This window comes from Anomaloglossus baeobatrachus, chromosome 1, assembly GCF_048569485.1.
Source record: "Anomaloglossus baeobatrachus isolate aAnoBae1 chromosome 1, aAnoBae1.hap1, whole genome shotgun sequence".
NCBI lineage: Eukaryota > Metazoa > Chordata > Amphibia > Anura > Aromobatidae > Anomaloglossus > Anomaloglossus baeobatrachus.
The window spans coordinates 937,911,778-937,937,988 of record NC_134353.1 but is presented as its reverse complement, the minus strand read 5'-3'; the positions used below and the strand labels follow the sequence as shown (position 1 = coordinate 937,937,988).

At 52.2% G+C, this 26,211-nt stretch overlaps 1 protein-coding gene across 1 annotated transcript in view; it reads left to right on the top strand.

The window, feature by feature from the left end:
* Positions 1 to 26,211, top strand: part of LOC142256618 (class I histocompatibility antigen, F10 alpha chain-like) — a 106,441-nt gene that overhangs the window by 16,642 nt on the left and 63,588 nt on the right. The window contains exon 2 of the mRNA XM_075328397.1: positions 13,257 to 13,517. Coding sequence (XP_075184512.1) covers positions 13,257 to 13,517 — 261 coding nt within the window. The remainder of the gene's footprint in view (positions 1 to 13,256; positions 13,518 to 26,211) is intronic.

The window sequence follows — 26,211 nt, the reverse complement described above, 5'->3', positions numbered from 1 at the left end:
CTGAATCACCTGCTCTCTCTCTTTCCTCCTCCTAGCTGCTGTTGACATCTCCCCCTATCCTTTAGTACATATAACTCTCATCCTGCAACATATAGAAACCCTGCTCATCTTATCAATATCCAGTGATCCCCTTCTCCTGCCCCTTTTAATTGCGCACTCTGGAATGCAAGGTCAGTGTGCAACAAACTCCTACATTCATGACTGAACCTTCTTGCTCTAACGGAAACCTGGATCCAACACTCTGACACCACCACCGCTGCTGCTGCTCTCTCACATGGTGGGCTTCAATTCTCACATACCCCAAGACCTGAGAACAGATCAGGAGGAGGTGTCGGTCTGCTCCTCTCATCCCAGTCATCCCCCCCTCCCCATCATCCAGGTCATTCCCCTCCCCCCCCCCCCCTCCAGTACCCTCACTCATGTTTCCTTGTTTTGAAGTCCACACCATTAGACTCTTCAAACCATTCCCCCTGCGAGTGGCAGTTGTGTATCGCCCTCCAGGCTCCCCCGTCAGTTCCTCGATCATTCTGCCACTTGGCTTCCACACTTTTTATCCTCTGTCCTTCCCACTCTCATCATGGGGGATTTCAACATCCCTATTGACGACCAACTCTCCCCATCTGCCACCATTTTCTTTCCCTAACCTCGTCCTTCGCCCTCTCACAGCTCACTAAGTCTCCGACACATGAGGACGGGAATACGCTGGACCTGGTCTTCTCCCGCCTCTGCACTCTTCATGACTTCACCAATTCCCCTCTCCCACTCTCTGACCATAACCTTCTCTCCTTTTCCATCACAAACTGTCTTCAAACCCGGGATGCCCTCACCTATCACCCATACAGAAATCTAAGCGCCATCAATACCCAGCTGCTAATGAACAATTTGCAGTCATCCCTGGCTCCCATCTCCTCTCTCTCCTGTGCAGACTCCGCAGTGTCACATTATAATAAGACATTGCAGAGTGCCCTGGATGAAGTGGCACCAGCTACGTGCAGAAAAAAACACACAGGCAGCGGCAGCCCTGGCACACGCTTCAAACACGTTATCTACAGCGCTGTTTTAGGTGTGCTGAGCGTCTGTGGAGAAAATCCTTTTCAGCTCAAGACTTCATCCACTATAAGTTAATGCTCAACCTATAACTCTGCTCTCCATCTGGCTAAACAAGTATACTTTACTAAACATCACTTCACTAGCCAAAAATCCTCAACGACTCTTTGAAACCTTCCACTCCCCTCTGAGCCCTAAAATACAGACCCCGGTCACCAACCTAAGCTCTGATGATCTGGCCACTTTCTTCTTACAAAAGATCAACGACATCCGCAAAGAAATCTTTGAAAAATCCCCTCAGAGCCTGGATCCCCTCCTCTCCCGCACCTCAAGCTCACTATCAATATTCGAGCCTGTCACAGAAGAAGTGACGCGTCTCCTTGCCTCTTCCCGCCCAACAACATGCACCAGTGACCCTCTTCCCTCACATCTCCTTCAGGCTCTCTCCCCAGCTGTCACTACTTATCTAACCAAAATGTTTAACCTTTCTCTTTCATCAGGTATCTTTCCTTCATCATTTAAACATGCAATCATAACCCCTCTACTCAAAAAACCTTCCCTCAATCAGAACTGTGCCGCTAACTACAGACTTGTCTCTAACCTTCCCTTTATCTCGAAGGTCCTAGAACGCTTGGTCCACTCTCGGCTAATCTGCTATTTATCTGAAAATTCACTTCTTGATCCCTATCAATCTGGTTTCCGCTCTTTACACTCCACCGAAACGGCTCTCACCAAAGTCTCAAATGATCTATTAACAGCAAAATCTAACGGCCACTATTCCCTATTGTTTCTCTTGGATCTCTCAGCTGCTTTTGACACTGTGGATCACCAACTTCTCCTCACCATGCTCCGCTCTATTGGCCTCAAGGACACCGCTCTCGCCTGGTTCTCCTCCTATCTCTCCGACCGCTCCTTCACTGTTTCCTTTGCTGGCTCTTACTCCGCTCCTCACCTTCGGGGTTCCTCAAGGCTCAGTCTTGGGCCCTCTCCTTTTCTCTCTATACACCGCCCCTATTGGACAAACCATCAGCAGATTCGGTTTCCAATACCATTTCTATGCTGATGACACCCAAATATATACATCATCTCCAATCATCACCCCTGCTTTGTTACAAAATACCAGAGATTGTCTGCTGTCTCTCAAAGCATGTCCTCTATCTGAAACTGAATCTCTCCAAAACTGAGTTTCTTGTTTCCTCCCTCTACCAACCAACCTACACCCGACATCTTAATTACCTTCGATGATTTAATCATTTTTCCCAAGCAGCATGCTCGCTGTCTAGGGGTCATATTTGACTCAGAACTCTCCTTCATTCCCCATATACAATCACTCACTCGCACATGTCACCTACATCTCAAAAACATCTCCAGAATCCGACCATTTCTTACTTTCGAAATTGCAAAAACCCTTACTGTCGCTTTAAAGGCCGCTTTACACACTGCGATATCGGTACCGATATCGCTAGTGTGGGTACCCGCCCCCATCTGTTGTGCGACACGGGCAAATCGCTGCCCGTGGTGCACAACATCGCCCAGAGCCGTCACACATACTTACCTGTCTAGCGACGTCGCTGTGACCGGCGAACCGCCTCCTTTCTAAGGGGGCGGTCCGTGCGGCGTCACAGCGTCGACACAGAGCGTCACTGAACTGCCGCCCAATAGCAGCGGAGGGGCGGAGATGAGTGGGACGTAACATCCCGCCCACCTCCTTCCTTCCACATTGGGGCCGGTGGAGGCAGGTAAGGAGAGCTTCCTTGTTCCTGCGGCGTCACACGGAGCGATGTGTGCTGCTGCAGGAACGAGGAACAACTTCGTTACTGCTGCAGTAACGATATTCGAGAATGGACCCCCATGTCACCGATGAGCGATTTTGCACGTTTTTGCGACGATGCAAAATCGCTCATCGGTGTCGCACGCAACAGCACCGCTAATGCGGCCGGATGTGCGTCACAAATTCCATGACCCCAACGAGATCGCATTAGCGATGTCGTAGTGTGTAAAGCCCCCTTTATTCATTCCAGCCTGGATTACCGCAACTCTTTATTGATCGGTCTCCCTCGGACCAAACTCTCCCCTCTCCAATCCATCTTGAATGCAGCAGCCAGGATCATATTCCTGTCCAGCCGCTTCACCGATGCCTCCACCTTGTGCCAGTCACTACACTGGCTACCTATCAGCTACAGAATACAATACAAACTCCTATCCCTCACCCACAAAGCTCTCCACAGCTCTGCAGCACCATATATCTCATCCCTCATCTCTGTCTATCATCCTACCCGCCCCCTTCATTCTGCAAATGATCTTAGACTAACATCCTCCATAATACGAACCTCACAACTCCGTGTCCAAGACTTTTCTCATGCCACGCCAGTTTGCTGGAATGCACTACCCCAATGAATGCGACTAATATCCAGCCCCAAAGTTTTTAAGCGTACATTAAAAACACATCTCTTCAGACAAGCCTATCATAATAACTTACTAACCTAAGGGGTACTTTGCACACTACGACATCGCAGGTGCGATGTCGGTGGGGTCATGTCGAAAGTGACGCACTTCCTGCGTCGCTCTCGACATTGTAGTGTGTAAAGTCTAGATGATATGATTAACGAGCGCAAAAGCGTCGTAATCGTATCATCGGTGTAGCGTCGGCGAAAACAATTGCCTTGCTGCGATGGTCCGATGTTGTTCCTCGTTCCTGCGGCAGCACACATTGCTGTGTGTGAAGCCGCAGGAGCGAGGAACATCTACCTGCGTCCCGGCTGCCAATGCGGAAGGAAGGAGGTGGGCGGGATGTTTACATCCTGCTCATCTCCGCCCCTCCGCTGCTATTGGCCGCCTGCCGTGTGACGCCGCACGGCCCGCCCCCTTAATAAGGAGGCGGGTCGCCGGCCAGAGCGACGTCGCAGGGCAGGTGAGTGCATGTGAAGCTGGCGTAGCGATAATGTTCGCTATGGCAGCTATCACCACATATCGCTGCTGCGACAGGGGCGGGGACTATCGCACTCGGCATCGCAGTGTCGCGGGCGGGGAGGAGGGTGTCAGCACACCGCGCTCACCCCTTCTGCTCGGGTCCGGCAGTTGCTCCTGGTGGCTCGAGCTGCGGGCCGGATCCCGGGGTGTCTCGAGCGACACTCCTCGCCCGTGAGTGAAAAGGGGGTGTTTGTTGGGGTTATAGTTCGTGACGCCACCCACGGTTGTGGTGATTGCACCACCGCTGCTCGGTGTGGGGGTCCCGGGGATGGTGATGGGAGCAGCCAGGTGTTGTGTTGCCCCTCCGCGGGTAGGGGTTGGTGATCCCGGGGCCCGGTGAAGAGATGTGAAGTGTAGGGCCTGGAGGGTGCAGGGACGCGGGGGCAGCGCTGTGCCTTGCGGCACTATGGTACTCACTCAGCCTGACACGGACACAGTTTGTACGGTAAACCAACGGCTGGTAGGACGGTCCCACAGACGGCTGCACCTGCACTCCCGGTAGGTGACGGTGACTTCTCTCTTCCTTGCACCTGTGTGGTCTGATGGTATCGGTGGATTCCCTCCGGTTACCCGCTCTCCGACTGCAATCTGGGCCGGAGGAGCTCTACACTTTGCCCGCAGGCGCTGGCCCTGGGGAAACTGGTGCCTTGGCGGTGGTGGTGTCTCCCCGTTAATGGTCGGGCTGTTGCCGTCAATCGGGACTTTGTTGTTGGGGGATCTGCGTCCCCGTCACTGACGGATTCGGCAAATTGGGCGACTCCTAGCCTTGCCGGGGTCCGAGAGGCCCCTGCCCTGGTGCTGACTGTCCTTCGGAACACTGCTCCAGACCACCGGGCACACAGCCAACGGGGTCCTTCCAGGAACTTCCGAACTGTCCCACTCCGGACAGTCACCGCCGTCGCTGACCTTGCTGTTCTAGCCCTACACACAGCTGGGCTCTCAGGCTCTGCGCACTCTCTGCGCTCTCTCCACTTCTTGCTTTCCTCCTTTTCCACTTTCCTTTCCTTCACTTTCACTTCTGGTTGTTTACTCTAGCCCTTCACTGGACTTCACTCTTGCCCTCCCCGGGCTAATCTGCCTGGTTTACTTCCTGCCTCCAGAGTTGTGAGCTCCTTGGTGGGCGGAGCCAACCGCCTGGCCCACCCCCTGGTGTGCATCAACAGACTCTTGGAGCAGGGCAACAAGGATTTCTGGTTAGCAGGTGTGCCTACCTGGAGTGTGGGGTGCGGTGGTGTTGTTACTCGTGTCCCCTGGCTTGCCCAGGGCGACACATTCCCCCTTAGCAAAATGCAGACCGTCCGCGGGCTGCCGTCCTACACCGGTTTTATTTTTCTGTAAAGGGGATAACAAGGGTTAGTCAAACATATATACATTTCAATAACTCTTCCCAAGACGGGAGGCACATTTTACTTTAAACGTTTCAACGGTGTACGGTCACGGTTTCCGCTCTCTCCCACCCAAGCAACCTGGCCCTGATGCTGCCCCTAAAACCCAGGCAGCACCCCTTGACCCACAGTCCAGCACAAGTCACCCGAGCGGGATCTGTCCTTGCCCTCCAGAGGGTGGCCACCGGTTCCTTTGGTGGCTGGGCCCTGGCCTGCTCTGCTCAGGGCCCTCCCTCCAACCTGCCTCTCCGGAGGCGGCATTGCGGAAACGGTAACGGTACCCAACATATTTACAAGCCACTAACGTTTGTGGTTGCCCTGCAGAGTTCACGGGCTTGTCCATGGATAGTTCCCATGCATTTTTAAACGGTCCCCTCAGGGACAACGGTGCCGGCTCCAGCCGGTTGCAAATCACACGGTGAATCAGGTGAAAACTCGGATAATCATTTTTCATTTTTGCAGAATTTTCAAACAAACTTTCAAACTTTTCCAAACAACAACACTCTTACGTTTGCGGACCCCTTCCATTCATAGAACGGTCTCCCTGTACCTAAGTGGGGGTCTACCTAGGTTGGAACGGGTGGACCTTCGGGGCCCGGTGTCAGTGGTACTAGACAGTGGGGTAGAGGGAACAATCGGTCCCTCCTCCCTGCTACAGTGTGGGGCAGGCGGAGGTGCAGGGGAGCTGGGTACAGGTTCATCCCTGGGCACTGGCACTAGTTCTGGCTCACGGTTGACCGCTTCCACTACTTCTTCATCCACGGGTTGTGGGAACAGTATCACTGGAAGGATCACTGCGCCGTTCTGTGTAGGCCAGTTTGCTGGGAAGTCACCCATTACAGTGTGGATTACCTCTGCTGCCTCTTCCACTGGTGGAGAGACCGGTACTTCAGCTTCTGCTTTCAATACTGGGGGGCATTTTTTTAGATGGTCCCGAGAAACTGTGGCCAGGGTGCCCCCTTGGTCACGACTGATCTGGTAGGTTTTCCCATTGTCCCACTCGGTGGGTTGTACGACGTAAGGGACTTGCTCCCACTGGTCATCCAGTTTGTGGGCTTTTCTCTTCCGTTTCAGCACCACATCTCCTGGCTGGAAAGGACCTGCAGGCGCCTTCTGGTTGAACCGGTGCTCTTGCTGTTCTCGACTTCGACTGAGGTTTTTCTCTACATACTCCTGGATTTGCCGGTACTGGGCCCTCCTCCGACTCTCCCACTCTGCCGTCGAAGGGAGTGCTTCCGGAGCTTCCAACCCCATCTCCAGATCCACCGGCAGGCGGCCAGGCCGAGCCCTCATCAGATACGCTGGGGTGCACTTTGTCGAGCTGGTTGGGATATTATTGTACATGTCGACCAAGTCGGGTAACTTTTCCGGCCACATGTTCCGTTCTTCCAGCGGTAGCGTCTTGAGGAGCCCCAGGACCAAGTGATTCATTTTCTCGCACATGCCGTTGGTTTGGGCGTGGTACGGAGTGGTCCGGATCTTCTTGCAGCCGTACAACTGGCAGAATTCATGAAACACCTCTGCTTCAAAAGCCGGGCCTTGGTCAGTCAGCACCTTCTCGGGGTACCCATGGGGTCGGCAGAAATAAGCCTGGAACGCACGAGCAGCAGTTCGACCAGTCAGGTCCTTGACGGGGACTACCACCATGAATCTTGAGTAGTGGTCTACCATGGTCAATGCGTAGGTGTACCCACTTCGGCTAGGGGTGAGTTTGACATGGTCCAGGGCGACCAGTTCCAGCGGCTGATGGGTGACTATGGGATGTAACGGTGCCCTCTGGCTAGTCTCATCCTTTCTCCTCAGGGTACAAGGACCGCACTCTCGGCACCAGGCTTCCACCGATTCACGCATCCCACTCCAATAGAACCGCTCCCTCAACAGCATCTCCAGCTTCTTCCACCCGAAGTGGCCAGCACCATCATGGTATGCCCGCAGAACAGTAGCAACCTCGGCCTGAGGGACGATCAGCTGGCATATTTTCTCATGGGTCTTTGGGTTGATCAGCTCACGGCACAGCCTCCCTTGGTGTAGGTAGAGCCGTTTCCGTTCTTTCCACAAGCGTTGGGCTTCGGCTGGAGCGGCAGGGTCTATTCCCATAGCACCTTGTTCCACCAGGGTCTTGACAAGGCGGACAGCCGGCGCTTGGTCCTGGGCGTCCTGCCACTCTTGGCTGGGCCGCGGGTCCAGATCCACCCGTTGCTGACATACTTGTACTCTCTCAGGAGGCGGCTGGTGAAACGCAGGCAACTCAATCTCCTCGAGGTCGTCATCCTCACACCCCTCTTCTGACAAATGGGGCATCCGGGAGAGTGCATCTGCATTAATGTTGACACGACCAGCTCGGTACTTTATGGTGAAATCATAGTTGGCTAACCGGGCTACCCACCGCTGCTCCAGCGCGCCCAACTTGGCCGTGTTCAGGTGAGTTAGCGGATTGTTGTCCGTAAACGCGGTGAATTTTGCCGCCGCCAGGTAGTGGCGGAACCGTTCGGTGATAGCCCACACCAACGCCAATAGCTCGAGCTTGAAGGAGCTATAGTTCTCAGGGTTCCTCTCGGTCGGCCGGAGTTTTCGGCTGGCGTAGGCAATCACTTTCTCCTTTCCATCCTGAACCTGGGACAAGACCGCTCCTAGCCCCACGTTACTGGCGTCCGTGTGGAGGATGAACGGGCGCCCATAGTCAGGGTACGCCAAGACCTCTTCTCCAGTCAAGGCCGCCTTCAACTGGCCAAAGGACTCCTCATGCTTGTCCTCCCACAACAGTGGGGCTCCAATGGGTCTACCACCTTTGGTCTGTCCCACGAGGAGATCTTGCATGGGGGCAGCCATCTTCGTGTACCCCTTTATAAAGCGCCGATAGTACCCCACCAGACCCAGGAACTGCCTTACTTCCCTCACTGTGGTCGGTCTTGGCCAGCTCTGGATGGCAGTGATCTTCTCAGGGTCGGGGGCGACACCATCCGCACTCACCACATGTCCCAGATACTGCACCCTGGGTTTCAGCAGATGGCACTTCGAGGGCTTCAACTTCATCCCGAACTCGGCAAGGGACGCGAACACCTCGGCCAGGTGCTCCAGATGGGCCTCATACGTCTGGGAATAAACAATCACATCATCCAAATACAGCAGGACGGTCTCGAAGTTTAAATGTCCCAGACAGCACTCCATCAACCGTTGGAAGGTCCCGGGGGCATTGCACAGCCCAAACGGCATGCTATTGAATTCGCAGAGCCCCATCGGGGTGGTGAAGGCAGTCTTCTCCCGGTCCTCGGGGGCCACGGCCACTTGCCAGTATCCGCTGGTGAGGTCAAGGGTCGAGAAGTAGTTTGCAGTTCTCAGTGCAACCAAAGATTCTTCAATACGAGGCAATGGATATGCATCTTTATGGGTTATCTGGTTGATCTTCCGGTAATCCACACACATCCGCATGGTACCATCCTTCTTCTTGACCAGTACCAACGGAGCGGCCCAGGGACTACAACTGTCCCGAATAACCCCTGCCTCCTTCATATTCTTCAACATATCTTTGGCACACTGGTAATGTGCAGGGGGAATAGGTCTATACCTCTCTTTGATAGGGGGATGCTCACCGGTGGGAATGTGGTGTTGGACCCCCTTGATCTGCCCAAAGTCTAGGGGGTGCTTACTGAAAACCTGTTCGTATTCCTGCACAACCCTGTGTACCCCCGCCCTGTGATGTGTAGGGGTATCATCAGTGCCCACATGTAGCTGTTGGTGCCACTCCTTGGTGTCCCCCTGGGATGGGGAAGTGCTGGTGGTAGGTGGGAGTGTGGATGGATGGGCTTCCTGGATAGTGTGAGGGTCCAGGGTGAGCAGTTTGGCAATGGTGGCATACCGGGGGAGCCTGACTTCCTCCTCTCCACAGTTTAACACTCTCACAGGCACTCTCCCTTTCTTCACATCTACCACCCCTCGGGCGGCCACTACAGTGGGCCAGTGCTCGGAAGGCATGGGCTCCATCATCGCAGGGTAGTCACGCCCCTGAGGCCCTACCGCTGCCCTACACCAGATCATCATCTCACTCCTAGGGGGCACAGTCAATGGAGCAACATCCATCACTCGCACTCCACCAATCTCCCCTCCGGTTGAGCTTACATGCTGGCGGTACATTAGGGCGCGGATCTCACGCTGCACAGCCCTCTGCCGGCTCCCCGCCGCCGTGGCGGCTAGCCGCTGCAAAAGGTCCAACACATCAGCCATGCAGTGTTCCATCACATTGGTTCCCAACACTATTTTCGGGTTATGATCACTAGGCTCATTCATGATCACAATCATACCCTGGTGTTGCAGTTCAGCTTGCCCCACTGTCATAGCCACCTCTTTATACCCCACCTGAGTCAATGGAAGTCCATTAGCGGCAATCAAATTTATACTATTGTCTGGGGGCGCCAGTTCGTCTGTGGCCCAGTACTGCTGGTATAATGTGTACGGTATGGTCGTTACCTGTGATCCAGTGTCCAAGAGAGCCATCACGGGTATGCCGTCCACAGCCACAGGGATGATATGTCGGGGCCCGCCCTATCGGTCTCGCCAGTCCGGGGGGCCACGGTGTTCTACTCCTGAGGATTGGCCCGGGGCCCCAGGGGTTGCTCGTTTAACGGGCACTGTCGGTAAACATGGCCCGGCTTACGGCACTTGTAGCAGATTGGGGGTCTGCTCCGCGGGTTGTTAGCGCTTCTCCGCTGCATCCAGGGAATATCCTCGGGACTGTCAGCAAGCTGTATCTGCGCTGGGGGCTGAGATCTGGTCAAAGGTTGTAGTGCAGCAAGGATTTTGGCAAGGTCTCCGTCCAGACGACGGACCTGGGCTGCCAGTTCTTCTACGGTGCTGCTCGAGGCTGCAGGTAGTAAGGAGGTTGGTTTGGCTGGAGCCGCCACAACGGGAGCTGTCTCGACGGGCCACGGGACGGGTTCCAGAATTTCAGCAGCTGGGAGCTGTAGTGCTTTGATAGCCCGCTCCTTTAACACAGCAAAGTCCACATCAGGGTGTTCCAGGGCCCACATCCGGAGTTGTTTACGATCCTCAGGGGACCTCATCCCCTGCGCAAATTGCTCCACTAACATCTTGTTGCTATCCGCCTCATTAATAGAGTTCACCCGCTTCAGCGTGCGGAGGGCGGTCTGCAGACGTAGAGCATAGTCCCGAATGCTATCCCCGGCTCGCTGCCGGCACTGGTAAAACTGCATCCTCAGCTCAGCTTCAGTCCGGGTCTCGAAGGCAGTCTGTAGCTTCTCGAAGATGGTGGCTACAGAGAGCCGGTCCCCCTCGGCCCAGGTCTCCGCTTCCTGCTCCGCCGCACCGGTTAGCTGGCCTAGCACTATCGCTGCACGTTGCTTATCAGTCAGGGGGTACAGCTCTAGCAACGGGTTAAGCTTTTTCCGGAAGGCCTGCAAGGCATCCGGTTTCCCGTCATACTGCGGTAGCCAGGCAGCTCCGGACGCATAGGGCAAGGAAAACGGCATGACCTGAGTAAGCGCGGGGGCCGCGGCACCTCCCGCCAGTACGGCCGGAACCTGGGCAGGCCCATTCCCATCCGCGGGTGCCGCTGCGCCTGCGACCACCGCTCCTCCAGCGGCTCCGTCGGGCGCAGACATCTTGTTTCCGTCCCCCTTAGCTCTTTCCGGCCCCTCCTCTCTCGGGGCGGAGTTTTGGCCTTCGCGCTTCTACTGCTCGAGAAGACGCTCGAGCGGGAACTTTTCGCGCCAAAGATGGCGGCTTCTGAAATTTTTCTGCCGGATGCCTCCGGCGGTAACAAGGCGCACCTCTACCTGACGGCAGAGCGGTAAGATCCTGTTCGTGACGCCAAGTTGTCGCGGGCGGGGAGGAGGGTGTCAGCACACCGCGCTCACCCCTTCTGCTCGGGTCCGGCAGTTGCTCCTGGTGGCTCGAGCTGCGGGCCGGATCCCGGGGTGTCTCGAGCGACACTCCTCGCCCGTGAGTGAAAAGGGGGTGTTTGTTGGGGTTATAGTTCGTGACGCCACCCACGGTTGTGGTGATTGCACCACCGCTGCTCGGTGTGGGGGTCCCGGGGATGGTGATGGGAGCAGCCAGGTGTTGTGTTGCCCCTCCGTGGGTAGGGGTTGGTGATCCCGGGGCCCGGTGAAGAGATGTGAAGTGTAGGGCCTGGAGGGTGCAGGGACGCGGGGGCAGCGCTGTGCCTTGCGGCACTATGGTACTCACTCAGCCTGACACGGACACAGTTTGTACGGTAAACCAACGGCTGGTAGGACGGTCCCACAGACGGCTGCACCTGCACTCCCGGTAGGTGACGGTGACTTCTCTCTTCCTTGCACCTGTGTGGTCTGATGGTATCGGTGGATTCCCTCCGGTTACCCGCTCTCCGACTGCAATCTGGGCCGGAGGAGCTCTACACTTTGCCCGCAGGCGCTGGCCCTGGGGAAACTGGTGCCTTGGCGGTGGCGGTGTCTCCCCGTTAATGGTCGGGCTGTTGCCGTCAATCGGGACTTTGTTGTTGGGGGATCTGCGTCCCCGTCACTGACGGATTCGGCAAATTGGGCGACTCCTAGCCTTGCCGGGGTCCGAGAGGCCCCTGCCCTGGTGCTGACTGTCCTTCGGAACACTGCTCCAGACCACCGGGCACACAGCCAACGGGGTCCTTCCAGGAACTTCCGAACTGTCCCACTCCGGACAGTCACCGCCGTCGCTGACCTTGCTGTTCTAGCCCTACACACAGCTGGGCTCTCAGGCTCTGCGCACTCTCTGCGCTCTCTCCACTTCTTGCTTTCCTCCTTTTCCACTTTCCTTTCCTTCACTTTCACTTCTGGTTGTTTACTCTAGCCCTTCACTGGACTTCACTCTTGCCCTCCCCGGGCTAATCTGCCTGGTTTACTTCCTGCCTCCAGAGTTGTGAGCTCCTTGGTGGGCGGAGCCAACCGCCTGGCCCACCCCCTGGTGTGCATCAACAGACTCTTGGAGCAGGGCAACAAGGATTTCTGGTTAGCAGGTGTGCCTACCTGGAGTGTGGGGTGCGGTGGTGTTGTTACTCGTGTCCCCTGGCTTGCCCAGGGCGACACAGCAGCATCGGCTTGCGATGTCGTAGTGTGCAAAGTGCCCCTAACTCTCCCCTGTCCCACCTTCTAAATGCTACTCGTACCCTTCTCTCTTTTAACATCCTACATACAACCAATAGCACGTAAGGGCACCCAAAAGGTCACTGTCTAAAGACCAGATCATTCATCTTTATATGTAACCAAGAAACTAGCATAACGATGGCCGGCCAGATCTACAAGTGTGCTTCATCTTTTGTGTCCCCCTTCTTCCCCATAGGTTGTGAGTTTTCGAGCAGGGCCCTCATTCCTACTGTAGCTGTTGAATTATGTACTATTTTGTTTTTGTCTATGCAACCCCCCACCAGATTGTAAAGTGCTGCGGAATATGTTGGTGCTATATAAGTAAACTTTATAATTATCACTATTATTATTATTATTGTACAACTGCATTACCACAAATAGTCAATAGAAAAAAGGGGAATGAAAGAGGTTCTGCAGCAGCTGAGGACTGTGTAAATTATAATCTATTACCTTCTGTAAATGACTGACCATAGTATTATGCATAATGTATTTCTAGTGTACAGTGCGGGGCGTCTCCTGCAGGTCTTCTCTATGGAGCGCGGTGGAAAGTTACTTGTGAGACGAGAACAATATGAAATGTAGAGACACGTGACCTGCTGCTCCACATACATGACCTGAGCTGTCACCTCTGCGCTGTACATACTGTACATGTGTCCTGTATGTGTGACATGTAACGCTCCGTATGTCTCCTTTTCCTGTGTCCTGTATGTGTGATATGTACCGCTCTGTATGTCTCTTTCAGACAGTCACTCTCTACGATATTATCACACGGGGGTCTCGGCTCCGGGGTCCGGGCTGCCGCAGTTCTCTGCAGTTGGATATGTGGATGATCGGGAGATTGTGAATTATAACTCAGACAGCGGCAGAATCCGACCCAAGGTCCAGTGGATTGAGAAAGTGGAGGAGGGATTCTGGGAGAAAGAGACACAGAAAGAGAAAAGGAATGAGGCGGCAATGAGATCTAATGTGAGGGTAGCGATGAGCCGATTCAACCAGACTGGAGGTGAGAGACAAATATAATAATAAATATTTATTCATTTATATATATATACTGTATATGCAAGCCAGGGGTCACAAGTAATGACATCACCACACCCTACACCCCGGTTAGGCACATCAAAGCTAGACCCAAAAATCCTTGTTGCCTTCCCCAGGGGCTGATGTCCACACCAGGGGGTGGAGCCAGGCGGTTGGTCTCCACCCACCAAGGAGTTCACAGTCCTGGAGGAGGGAAAAACAGAAGGGTTAGAGTTTGGAGGAAGAAGGGAGAGGAGAGTTAGAGTGTGAGGAGGAAAGTGGTAGTAGAGTAACTAACTGAGAGCGTCCGGGTGTGTGCCCCGGACAGAGACAGCAAGGTTGGCAGACGGCGGTGACCGTCTGCAGGAGTGACCTATCGGAGTTGCCGTAAGGACCGTGGACGGGCGGTGGCCCGGCGGTACCGGACCGGTACACAAGGAGAAGCCAGCACCATTGGCAGGGGCCTTTCGGATCCCGGCAAGGCTTGGAGTCGCCGTGAATTTGCCAAATCCGTCAGTGAAGGGGACCTCCGGGTTTCCAGACAACTAAGTCCCGATTGAAGGCAACAGTCCAACCGTATGAGAGGGACACCGCCACCGCCAAGGCACCAGTTTCTCAGGGCCAGCGCCTGCGGGCAAAGAGGGGCTCCTCCGGCCCATATCCAAGTCGGGGAGCAGGTTATCGGTGGGAACCCATTGGAACCAACAGAAGTACTAGGTGCAGGGAAAGAGACAGTCACCGTTACCTACCGGGGAAAAGCAACAGCAACTGTCCGTGGGAACCGTCTTTCCAGCCGTGTGTTTTGCCGAGAACTGTGTCATCGTCTCAGGCTGAGTGAGTACCACCGTGCCGTGTGGCACAGCGCTGCCCCCGCGACCCTGCACCTCACCAGGCCCCGCACCCGGCCTGCCATCCACCCCTACCCCATCACCGGGCCCCGGGACAATCAACCGCCTACCCACGGAGAGGAGAAGTAACAACAAAGCTGCTCCCTGTCACCGCTCCCGGGATCCCCGTCCAGAGCAGCGGTGGTGTCCACACAATCACCACAACCGTGGGTGGCGTCACGGACAATAAACCTCCAAAAGCATTCCCCTTTTCACTCACGGGCGAGGAGCGCCGCTCGAGTCCCCGGGATCCGGCCCATCGCTCGAGCCACTGAGCAGCAGCGGCCGCAGCAGCAGCGGCAGCCGGACCCGAGCAGTGGGAGAGCGCAGTGTCCCCTCCTCCGCCCGCGACATATATACAAATATACAGTACACCAGGTGTGTCAAACACGCGGCCCCTCAGGCTGCTTCGTGCGGCCCCCAGGCCCGTGCCCCCAGTGACTATCGCGGCTGGTGCAGGGGCTGCAGCCACTGTCTGCGCTTTATGTCAGAGGAATGTTTTGCTGGCGCTGCGCTCAGAGTCCAGCGCTCTGTGCACAACTATTCCTCCAATGGAAACTGCCTGACCTCAGCTGCTTACCTCTGATTGGCGGACGGCTACGGCTGCATTGGAAACGTTGTGCACAGATCGCTTGACTCTGCGCGATCAGCGCTGGCAAAACAATCATCTGACATAAATCACTAACAGTGGCTGCGGCCGCGATAGTCACCAGGTGCACGGGCCTGCAGACAGCAAGAAGCAGATATGAGGCAGCCGAGGGAACGCAGGACAGGTGAGAAAAATGGTGGTGTTTTTTGTTTTTTTTTGTGTGTATGTGAAGGACACCTTAGCGACCCATGACGTACTGGGTACGTTATGGCTCCCTGGTACTTAAGGACCCATGACGTACCAAGTACGTCATGGCAAAATCGCGGTCCCGGAGCCCTGGTGGCTGTGATCGATGTGCAAATACTTTAGATTCGGGGAGGAGGGGACCTCTGCCTGACCTCAGGAGGGGTGGTGTCTCCTCCCCGGACCTACGGAGGCCATGATTGGCTGAGCGGTGTTCGTCAGTCAATCACAGCCACTATAATGTTTTAGCCATTAAAAATGGTTGAAACATTGAAATCCAGCCATGATCAGTGCAGCTATAGCACTGATCATTGGCTGGAGCTGGGTGACCTCTGTTTCACTCGCCCCCAGCTCTGATTGGAGAGACCGGCTTTGTGACCGATCTCTCCAATCACTGGATCTGGGGCCGGAGACTGCTCCCCTCAGCTTCACTCCGGCATCTGTGGAAGCTGAGGAGAGCAATCGGTAAGTTATAGCGCCACTGCCCCCTTTCAGCCGCAGCCACATTACTATAGGATGGGACAACTATAGGATGGGGACAGTACTACAGGATAGGGAGATTGCTACAAGGACAAGTATGGGGAACATTACTATAAGATGGGGACAAGGATGAACACATTACTACAGGATGGACATATTACGTAAGATGGGGACAAGGATGGGGCACATTACAACAAGATGGGGACAAGGATGGGGAACATTACTATAGGATGGGGACAAGGATGAGGCACATTACTACAAGATGAGAGACAAGGATGGGAAACATTACTATAGGATGCTAGTGCATGCTCTTATGATCTCCCGCCTCGATTACTGCAACATCCTCCTCTGTGGCCTCCCTGCCGACACGCTCGCCCCTCTCCAGTCCATCCTTAATTCTGCTGCCCGAATGATCCACCTCTCTCCTCAATACCACCCCGCTTCTCCTCTCTGCAAATCCCTCCATTGGCTCCCAATCTTCCATCGTATCCAATTCAAACTACTAACACTGACTTACAAAGCGATCCATAATCTGTCTCCTCCGTATATCTCCGAACTAATCTCCCACTACACTCCAACACGTCACCTCCGGTCCTCCCAAGATCTCCTTCTCTCCTCCTCTCTCATTCGCTCCTCATGCAACCGCCTCCAAGACTTTTCCCGAGCATCACCAGTCTTCTGAAACTCGCTGCCTCAACACGTCAGACTATCTACTACCCTTGCAAACTTCAAATGAAACTTGAAAACTCATCTGTTCAGAAAGGTCTATAATCTTCAATGACCCCACTGTCCCACCACCGTGCGGAGCTGCCGCCCCACCACCGTGCGGAGCTGCCGCCCCACCTACACCCCACCTACTGTCTCCTCCGCAAAATCCTTTAGTATGTAAGCCCGCAAGGGCAGGGTCTTCCTCCCTCTGTACTAGTCTGTCTATTGTAACTTGTATATGTATTCTGTATGTAACCCCCTTCTCATGTACAGCACCATGGAATCAATGGTGCTCTATAAATAAATATAAATAATAATATTAATAATAATAAATAATAGGATGGGAACAAGGTTGGGCACATTACTGTAGGATGGGGCACAATACAACAAGATGGGGAACATTACTAAAAGATGTTGGCCAAAATTTCTATATAGTGCTAATTGTAACACTATTAGTTACAAGAAAGGCATGAAATGTTAAAAAGAAAACAAAACTCAAAATAAGGCATGACTTTTTTTTTTTTACCAATTTTTTTTTTTTTTTTTTTTTTATATATATATATATATATAATATATATATAATATATAACAAAGAAAGTGCACATTTGTTATAACAAACAAGTGAAAAATGTTCAAAATCAGTGATCTAAAGGTGTTAAAAAAAAAATAAATGGTACCAATAAAAATGTCACTTTGTCCTGCAAAGAATGCGACCCCCCAAATTATTTTATTTCCTATGTTCGGTCCATACACCCAGCCGAGTTTGAGACCCCTGTTGTATACAATATATACTACACTATATACACAATATACACATTACACTGTATTTAATATACACAGTACACTGCATACACTAATATACTGTATACACTAATACACCCTACACAATATCCACTACATACACACTACACTGTATACATGATATAAACACACTACACTGTACACACACTACACTATATAGACTACACACAATATACACTACCTACACACAATGTATACACAGAGTACACAGCATACACTAATAAACTGTGTACACTAATAAACTCTACACTATACCCAATACACACACTATACTGCATACACTAATAAACACACATACAGAATACATGTGACGCCCTGGACTAGCCAGGTAGTCACAGGTAAGCCCTTGCCCAACACCCGTCCCCTAAAAAGGTGTCATCAGTCACCCTTAAAACCCTAGTCACCTCCCTCAGGGTTTGATGAGCACACAAGGGGGCGTGACCAGGTGGTTGGCCACACCCACCAAGGAGTTCACAGGCCCTGAGGCAGGAAAACAGCAGTTAGTTTAAGGTTGGAGTGAAGTTCAAGTGCAGAGGCAGGCCTGTGCCCAGGTCTGCCACAGTCTAACAGGTGTCTGGGTCGGAGCCCAGTCACCTCTGGCTAGGAGGCAAACTGTGGCCTCAGCCTGCAGGAGTCGGGAAGATGGCTCGGTGGAACCGTAAGGGACCGGGACAGGGTAGTGGCCCGCCAGTACCGAACTGGGGAACAGACTGGAAACCGGAGCACAAAGGGGGGTACTCAGACCCTGAAACTTGGTCCCGAAACTATCGGACTAAGTTAATTAACTGATTGAGGTCTGGACTTTAGGTCCTTTCCCACCCAAGTCCCGACTGAAAACAACAGCCCACCAAGGGGGATAAAAAGCCACCGCTCAGGCAAAGAGATCCCACGGGCCAGCGTCTGCTGGCAAACGGCCTCTCCCGACATACATAAAGCCGGGGAGCGGACTCCCGTTGCTGAAGCACGGGCTGTCCACAGCTACACAGAAGGTGCAGGAGAAAGGCGGAGACCACCAACCCGAGTGGGGGACCAGACGCAGCCGGCTGCGGGCACCGACCACCATCTTCTTGGTTTACCAGAGACTCTTGTGCATCTGTAATACTGAGTACAACTGTGCCCTTGGGCCACGCATCGCCCTGCACCGCCAAGCACTGACATATCACATCAATCGGGTCCCGGGGCCATCTCCCCTGCCCACGGAGGGGTTAACACCTTTGCTGCGCAACACCTCCGCTGGGTGCCTAGTGAACAGCAGGGGTGGTGTCCACATTCACCGCAACCTGTGGGTGGTGTCACGAACTCAAACAAAAACCACGGCCCCGGCCGTAACCCTAAACCCCCTCAAAGCGCCAGCCCCCTTTCAGAGTGAAGTGACCCCCGGTCCGGAGGCGCTCGAGACACCCACAAACGAGCCTGGATCAGAGCGGCTCGGCTGTAGCCGAGCATGGGGCGGTACATACACACTACACTGTTTACATATACACTAAACTGTACATACACTACATTATCAAAGAGGGGGGGGGGAGCCAGCACTGCTTGAGAATGGCATGCAAATAAAAAAAAATATTTTTTTAGTGTAAATTCACAATTATTCCAACTGTACTATAATGCAAATTGAGATTTTTAGGAAATGATTGATCAATAATTTGAGCCGCCCCTGCCAACGTCAAGGCAAACCTCTATACGGGGGTCCTAACTCTATCTTTATATTTTCAATGTGCCATACGGCTAACTAATTAAATTAAAAGTAGAACCATATTAAAGCACACACATACCTGAGACATGTCAGAACCACACCCATGCTGCAAGGACAGGCTAAAACTGCGAATAAAGGCAGTCCACGTCCCAGCACGTGTAGCTATGTGCCGCACACACTGGGACAATGTCAGAACTAGCCCTCACAGTGCCCACCCAGCAGCCATGAATGAAGGTGGAACAGGCCCAAGCATATGGTGCCTAAATAATGATGCCTGTGGAAAGAGCGTGGTAGCTGTGTGTGAACAGACACCAAATTATATATATATATATATGTAGATAGAAACAAAAGGCATATGCAAACCAAAGTCAGGCGTGCACGTGTGTCACCAGGGGTTAAGGGGATACCCAGAACCAGGCCAAGGGGTAGCTTCTGGAAAGTTGATCACTGTGTCGTGACCCGGTCTGTGATCCCTGGTTCCACAATAAAAAGGGGATTATGTACGTGACGCCACCCGTGGAATGGGATCAGAGATGACCACCGCTGCTGCAGGGGGTGATGGATGGCAGCTTGAGATGGGACAGCTCCCCACGGGTAGAGCCTTCTCCCCGGGGCAGTGTGATAGTAGTCTATGGGAAGGTGCAAGACACGAGCACAATAAACAAGCAGACTCACGGTTTTGCAGTTTCTATGTCCTTTACTGATGATAGTATTCAGCAGAGTACTGTCCACGGAGTCTGGGAAGGGTTCAGGGTTTCTCCCACCCAGCCGGGCCGTTTTGGCTCCATTGTCTGCACTGTGTGTGTGTGTGTGTGTGTGTGTGTGTGTGTGTGGCCCTGCTGCTGTGTAAACTAGGCAGCCGGCCCTGTTCTCCTCCTGGGTACCGATCTGACAGGCAACTCGGGTCCTCACTTGTATGTTCTTGAACTTTGCGGTGTTGCTGTGTCTGTGGTACAGGTGAAGAATGTGGAATCTTCACTTCTCCGGTGTTAACTCTGCAGTGTGTAATCTGCACAGCCTCGGTTCCGGCATCCGTTCTGTGTGCTCCACTGGGGTGAGTTCAGCAATACTGTCTCCCAGGTATGGTCCTCTGTTTAATCTGTCTCCTTTCCTCAGACCCTCGGCTTAGACCTGGAATTGGATATATAGGGAAGAAGCTTGGTCTCCCCCTTCTGGCCAGGAGGTGCTAGTGTTGTGTGGGGAGTTAACCCTTTGTGTTTACTGTGGCATATGAACCCTCGGGTGCTACATTCCCCCTTAGTGAAGAACAGTACTCCGGGACTGTGAAAGAAACAAAGAAGTTATCAACAACAATTTTATACATACAGAGCCTCAAAAGGAAAAATACAAAAACCCAAAAGTCCAAAAGGTTCAAAAAGCAGTCTCTCCAGGGCTTAGTCTATTGCCTCCGGGGCTGATGAAGGTACACACTCAGTCTTTACCACAACCAGTCCTGTGGTAGGTATGGTCCATATTTAATAAAGAGGAAATTGTTCCAGGATATGTAAGTGTTCATACAGAATACTCTCTGTAGGTACTGGGCTTATGTGTCTCAACGTTGCAATCATATAAACATTTCAATAACCAAACATTTCTTACAGGTGTCTGTACTCTGGTCGGAAGTGCAGTAGGCCTCACGGCCCTCGGGCCACCACCCATGTGATCAAGTTGTAACTCTCCGTACTGCCACCTTACACCACTCTTCTCTCACCTTTTTCTGTACACTGAACTGTTACGGTTTCTCATATAAACATTATAACATATGTACATTTTTATATGCAATTTCACATTAGTCTTTATCTTGCTAGTATCTGACCCTGGGTACTACGCTGGGACCTGCGTACTGCTGGTGTACCGGGTGTACTTAGCATAATGGTGTGGGTGGAAGTGTACCTATTTGGTGTTTCTGGTAATTGTGAGGATGGAGGACTGACTGTAGGACTGGCAAGCCCACTGGGACCAGGAATCTGTTCTTCCTCTACAGGTTCAACTTCCAGTTCTTCTTGTCTTGGGACTTCTTGTGGTATGGATTCTGATGCTGGTTCCACCACTTGAGGGAAGGCGATCATCGGGACTACTACTGCCCCATAGTAATTTGGCCAAGTTTTTGGGAAATCTCCTAAGACTGTATGGAACACATCTTCTTCCTCCTTGACAAGTTGTACCTGTACGGGTAAGGTGACTTCTGGTGTTTTCAGGGTTTCATAACACTGTTTGAGTTGATCTCTTGACACTACATCTAATGTCCTTCCTTCATCCTTACTGATGAGACACACTTTGGGATTATCCATACTTGATGGTAAAACTGTATATGGGGTGGTTTCCCACTGATTATCCAATTTGTTCGTGCGTCGTTTCCTCTTGAGAACTTTGTCACCAGGTTGCAATGGGGTTGCTAGAGCATGCTGGTTAAAGGTTCTCTCTTGTCTTCCCCCTAGCTTGTTGGAGACTTTTCTCTACGTACTCTTGTACTTGGCGATACTGTTGCTGACGTAGGGTATTCCAATTGGATTCTTGAACTTCTGCATCTGGCTTCAGAATTCCCATATCTAAATCAATTGGAAGTTTACCGGGCCTTGCACGCAGGAGGTAAGCAGGGGTGCAGTTTGTAGAACTCACCGGAACATGATTGTACAAGTCCACCAGGTTGGGCAATTTCTCTGGCCATTGATTTCTTTCTGACTCTGGTAAGGTCTTCAACAGGTCAATCACAATATGGTTCATCTTCTCGCATAAGCCATTTGTTTGGGGATGGTATGCTGTTGTGTGGATCTTTTTACAGCCATACATGTTGCAGAATTCTTGGAAGATCTGTGATTCAAAAGCTGGACCTTGATCTGCAAGGACTTGTTCTGGGTAACCATGGGGTCTTCAAAAGTACGTCTGGAATGCTTTAGCTGCTGTTTTAGCTGTAAGGTCTTTCACGGGTACCACCACTAAGAAGCGTGAATAATAGTCCACGATTGTTAAGGCATAGACATAGCCAGACCGGCTTGGTGACAACTTGACGTGGTCTAATGCGACTAGCTCGAGTGGTTGCTTGGTTACAATGAACTGGAGTGGAGCTCTCTGGTTCTGTTGATCCTTTCTCCTGAGGTTGCACGGGCCGCATTTTCTACACCAATCTTAAATTGATTTTCTCATGCCAACCCAGTAGAATCTTTCTCTTAAGAGCACTTCCAACTTTTTCCAACCAAAATGACCTGCACCGTCGTGGTAAGCTTCCAGAACTATCTTGACGTCTCTCTTGGGCTCGATGATCTGCCAGACCAACTCATGTGTTTTTTGGATTAGTGTGCCTTCTACAGAGCTTCCCTTGGTACAGGAACAATTTACCTATTTCCTTCCAGAGAGATGTTGCGTCTCAGCTGGAGCGTTCTGGTTAGGGTAGGCACCTTGTTGTGTAAGCAGTTATTTCACTAGCTTCACAGCTGGATCGCTGTCTTGTGTGTCAGCCCATCTGTGGTGTGCTAACTGGTTGAGATTTGCCTGCTGTTGTTTTTGGTAGACACTCTGTTGACACTGTCCCACTTTAGGACGATGAAAGGCCGGCAGCTCAATTTCTTCCAGCCCCTCCGGTTCCTCTTCCACGTCCCCCGAGTGTGGCATCCGGGATAAGGCATCTGCATTCCCATTCTTGCGGCCTGCCCTGTACTTGATGACAAAGTTGTAGTTTGACAGTCGGGCTATCCATCACTGTTTCAGCGCACCTGAGTCCAGGTGGGTCAACGGATTGTTGTCAGTAAAGATGGTAAATTCTGCAGCTGCCAGGTGGTGTTTGAAACGCTCTGTTACAGCCCAAACTACTGCCAGTAGTTCTAACTTGAAGGAGCTGTAATTCTCAGGGTTTTTTTCTGTAGGCCGGAGCTTCCTGCTTGCAAAGGCAATAACTCTCTCTTTGCCTTCCTGCTTTTGAGACAATACTGCAACCCTTCATATGTTGCTGGCATCCTTGTACAAAATGAAGGGTTGATGGTAATCTGGATATGCCAGGATCTCTTCTCCAGTTAGCGACCACTTTAACTTCTTAAAGGACTCTTCTCTCTCATCACTCCACTGGAAAGGAGGATTTCGGGCTGCAGACTTCTTTGACTGTCCTACCAGGATGTCTTGTAGGGGTGCTGCTAACTTCGTAAACCCTTTTATGAATCTTCTATAGTAGCCCACCAGTCCCAGGAATTGCCTCACCTCTTTCACGCTGGTGGGTCTCGACCAATCTCTTATCACAGTAACTTTTTCAGGATCCGGTACTACCCCTTCTGAGCTCACGACATGTCCCAGGTACTGTACCCTTGGCTTTAGAAGGTGACACTTGGATGGCTTGATTTTCATGCCGTATCCAGATAAGGCTTCAAACACTTCTGCCAGGTCTTGTAGATGCTGCTCATAGGTCTTGGAGTAGACTATGACGTCATCCAGGTACAGGAGGACAGTTTCGAAGTTCTTATGTCCTAGGCAGCACTCCATCAGTCGCTGGAAGGTACCGGGCACGTTGCAGAGTCCAAACGGCATACAATTGAACTCACAGAGGCCAATCGGCGTGGTGAACGCTATCTTCTCCTTGTCAGCCTCTGCCACAGGAACTTGCCAATACCCACTAGTCAGATCTAGGGTGGAAAAGTAAATAGCGGATTTTAAAGCAGCCAATGACTCTTCTATCCTAGGTAACGGGTATGCATCCTTGTGTGTAATGCGGTTGATCCGTCGGTAGTCTACGCACATCCTCATGGACCCATCTTTTTTCTTAACTAGCACTAGTGGGGCTGCTCTAGGGCTACAACTGTCTCTTATTACCCCTGCTTCTTTCATTTCTTTGAGCATGTCTTTGGCGCATTGGTAGTGAGCTGGTGGTACTGGTCTATACCTCTCCTTTATGGGTGGATGGTTACCTGTGGGTATAGTGTGCTCTACCCCTTTGATCTGCCCAAAGTCTAATGGGTGTTTGCTGATTATTTGTTCATATTCTTTCACTACCCGGTATACTCCATGCTTTTGATGGAAGGTTGTAGAATCTGTACCTACATGTAGCTTTTGGCACCAATCCTCCAGCTTTCCCTCTGAGCCATTGTCCTCCGCCTGACTTGATGGGCTCAAGGGCTCAACGGTGGTGATAGCGTTGTTATCAACCGTATATAGCTTAGCCATGGTAGCATACTTTGGTAGGGTGACCTCATCTCTTCCCCGGTGTACTACAACTATTCCTCTGGCCGTCAGTACAGTGGGTTTACTGTCCGAGTACACGGGCTCTACCAGGGCCTGATGTCTCGCCCTCTGATGCCTATTGCAGTTCTCACCAGACCAGCATTTCCGTTTTGGGAGGAATTACAATGGGTATTGGGTCATTTACCCTTGCACTGCCAATTTCACCTCCTGACATTTCTACCTGCTGCTTCAGCATCAATGCTTTATTTTTATTCTGCAGGAGTCTCTGTTTGCCGGGTTTGGCAGTCTCGGCGATCTGCTGCAAGACAGTAATTACCTCTGCAAAACAATTTTCAATTACATTCATTCCTAGCAGCATAGTTGGTTCACGTTCTCGCCGGTCAACATCAACAATGACAATACCCTGGTTCTGCAATTCCACTCTCCCAATCTTAATGGTCATTTCTCTGAAACCAACCTGTGGTACTAATTCACCATTGCTAGCCCATATATTCAATGCAATGTTAGCTGGACCACTGCTAACGTCGGAATCAGCCCAGTACCTCTTATAAAGGACATACGGAATTGATGTTATTTGGGAACCAGTGTCCAGCAAAGCGTTGAGCGGAATGCCATCCAGCATGATGGGGATGATTGGACGTCCTCCCACATACTTGTCGTGCCAGGGTGAGGGGCCTTGAGAGTTTATTCCTGAGGAGTGGCCCGCCTCCCCAGGGGATCCCCATTTAAAGCACATTCCCGGGCCAAGTGACCTGGCTCCTTGCAACGGCGGCAAATGGGCTGTCCATCTGGCTGGTAGCGTTCGCTGGGAGATCCTCTCGTTGCTTGGTATCTCCTAGGCCTCATCCACGGGACATCCTCCTTGCTGGTCGCCAACTAAATCTTGGGTGCAGACTTGGATCCACGCAGCTCCTGGATGATTCTAGCCATGGAGGCAACAGTGTCTGTCAGGGCATCAAGCTTTTGATGGAGAGCCTCATTAGTGATGGGCTCCAGGTGGTTAGCAGCAGCCGCTGACATGGCCGATATCACTGGCACTACCGGCTGCTGTGGTGTTGCTATAGGGTGTTGAACAGAGTCTATATCCCGGGGCTCCTCTATCTGCTGGAGGCGGATGGCTCTATCCTTTAGCTGGGCAAACATTAGTCCTGGATCCTGGATCACCATCATGCTCAGTTGTCCCCGGTGGGAAGGGGATTAGAGTCCATCCACGAATTGGTCTATCAGCAGCTTATCGGCTCCGGGGGCTAAGGCAGGTTCTGCTAACATAAGTGCTCTGAGCGCCTCCTGCAAGTTTAGTCTCTCGTGCTCTCTCTAGGTTTTTGCTTGCATCCAAAGAACATAATTTTAGCCCGGCTGTCGGCAGTGGATTCAAATGCTGCTTTTAGTCCAGCTATTATGTGCTCTACAGTGTCCTTTGCATCGTCCGACCAGGATGTAACCTCTCGCTGGGCATTGCCGGTTAACCTTCCCTAAGCATACCGACACGCTGGCCTTCTGTCGGGGGATACATGCTGTAGTAGATTTTTAGCTTTCCGATAAAGTCATTAAGTGTGTTGGGCTCACCTGAGTACTGCGGCAGCCACACTGCACCCGGGGTGTACGGCATCAGGAACGGCATGATAGGTGCCGCTGCACCGCCGGGTACAACAGCGTCTCCCTGCTGCAACATCTTTGCGCCCCCTTAGTTAATTTCACCAGTCTTCTTCACAGCGAAGTCTTCTTCGTGTCGCAGCACCGAGCGCACCTCCTCTGCAAGTGGTGGGCAGAGTCCTGGTTTAGGCGCGCTGTTCTCCCGCGCGTAGCAGCTAATGGCGCGATCCAAGATGGCACCTGGAAAATTTTACCAATGATGTTTTTGGTTTTTCCATGTATCTCCGCAAAGTTTAAAGTCTGTTCTTTGTTTCAACAATTCACAGAACAAGTCTTTTATTCAATGCAATAAGTCTTTACAGGCGCACGTCACCCGGGTTGCAGCCGGGTCCAGTCCGGATCCTGTTTGTGACGCTAGAGTTGTGTCGCCAGGGGTTAAGGGGATACCCAGACCGGGCCAAGGGGGTCGCTTCTGGAAAGGGGATCACTGTGTCGTGACCCGGTCTGTGATCCCTAGTTC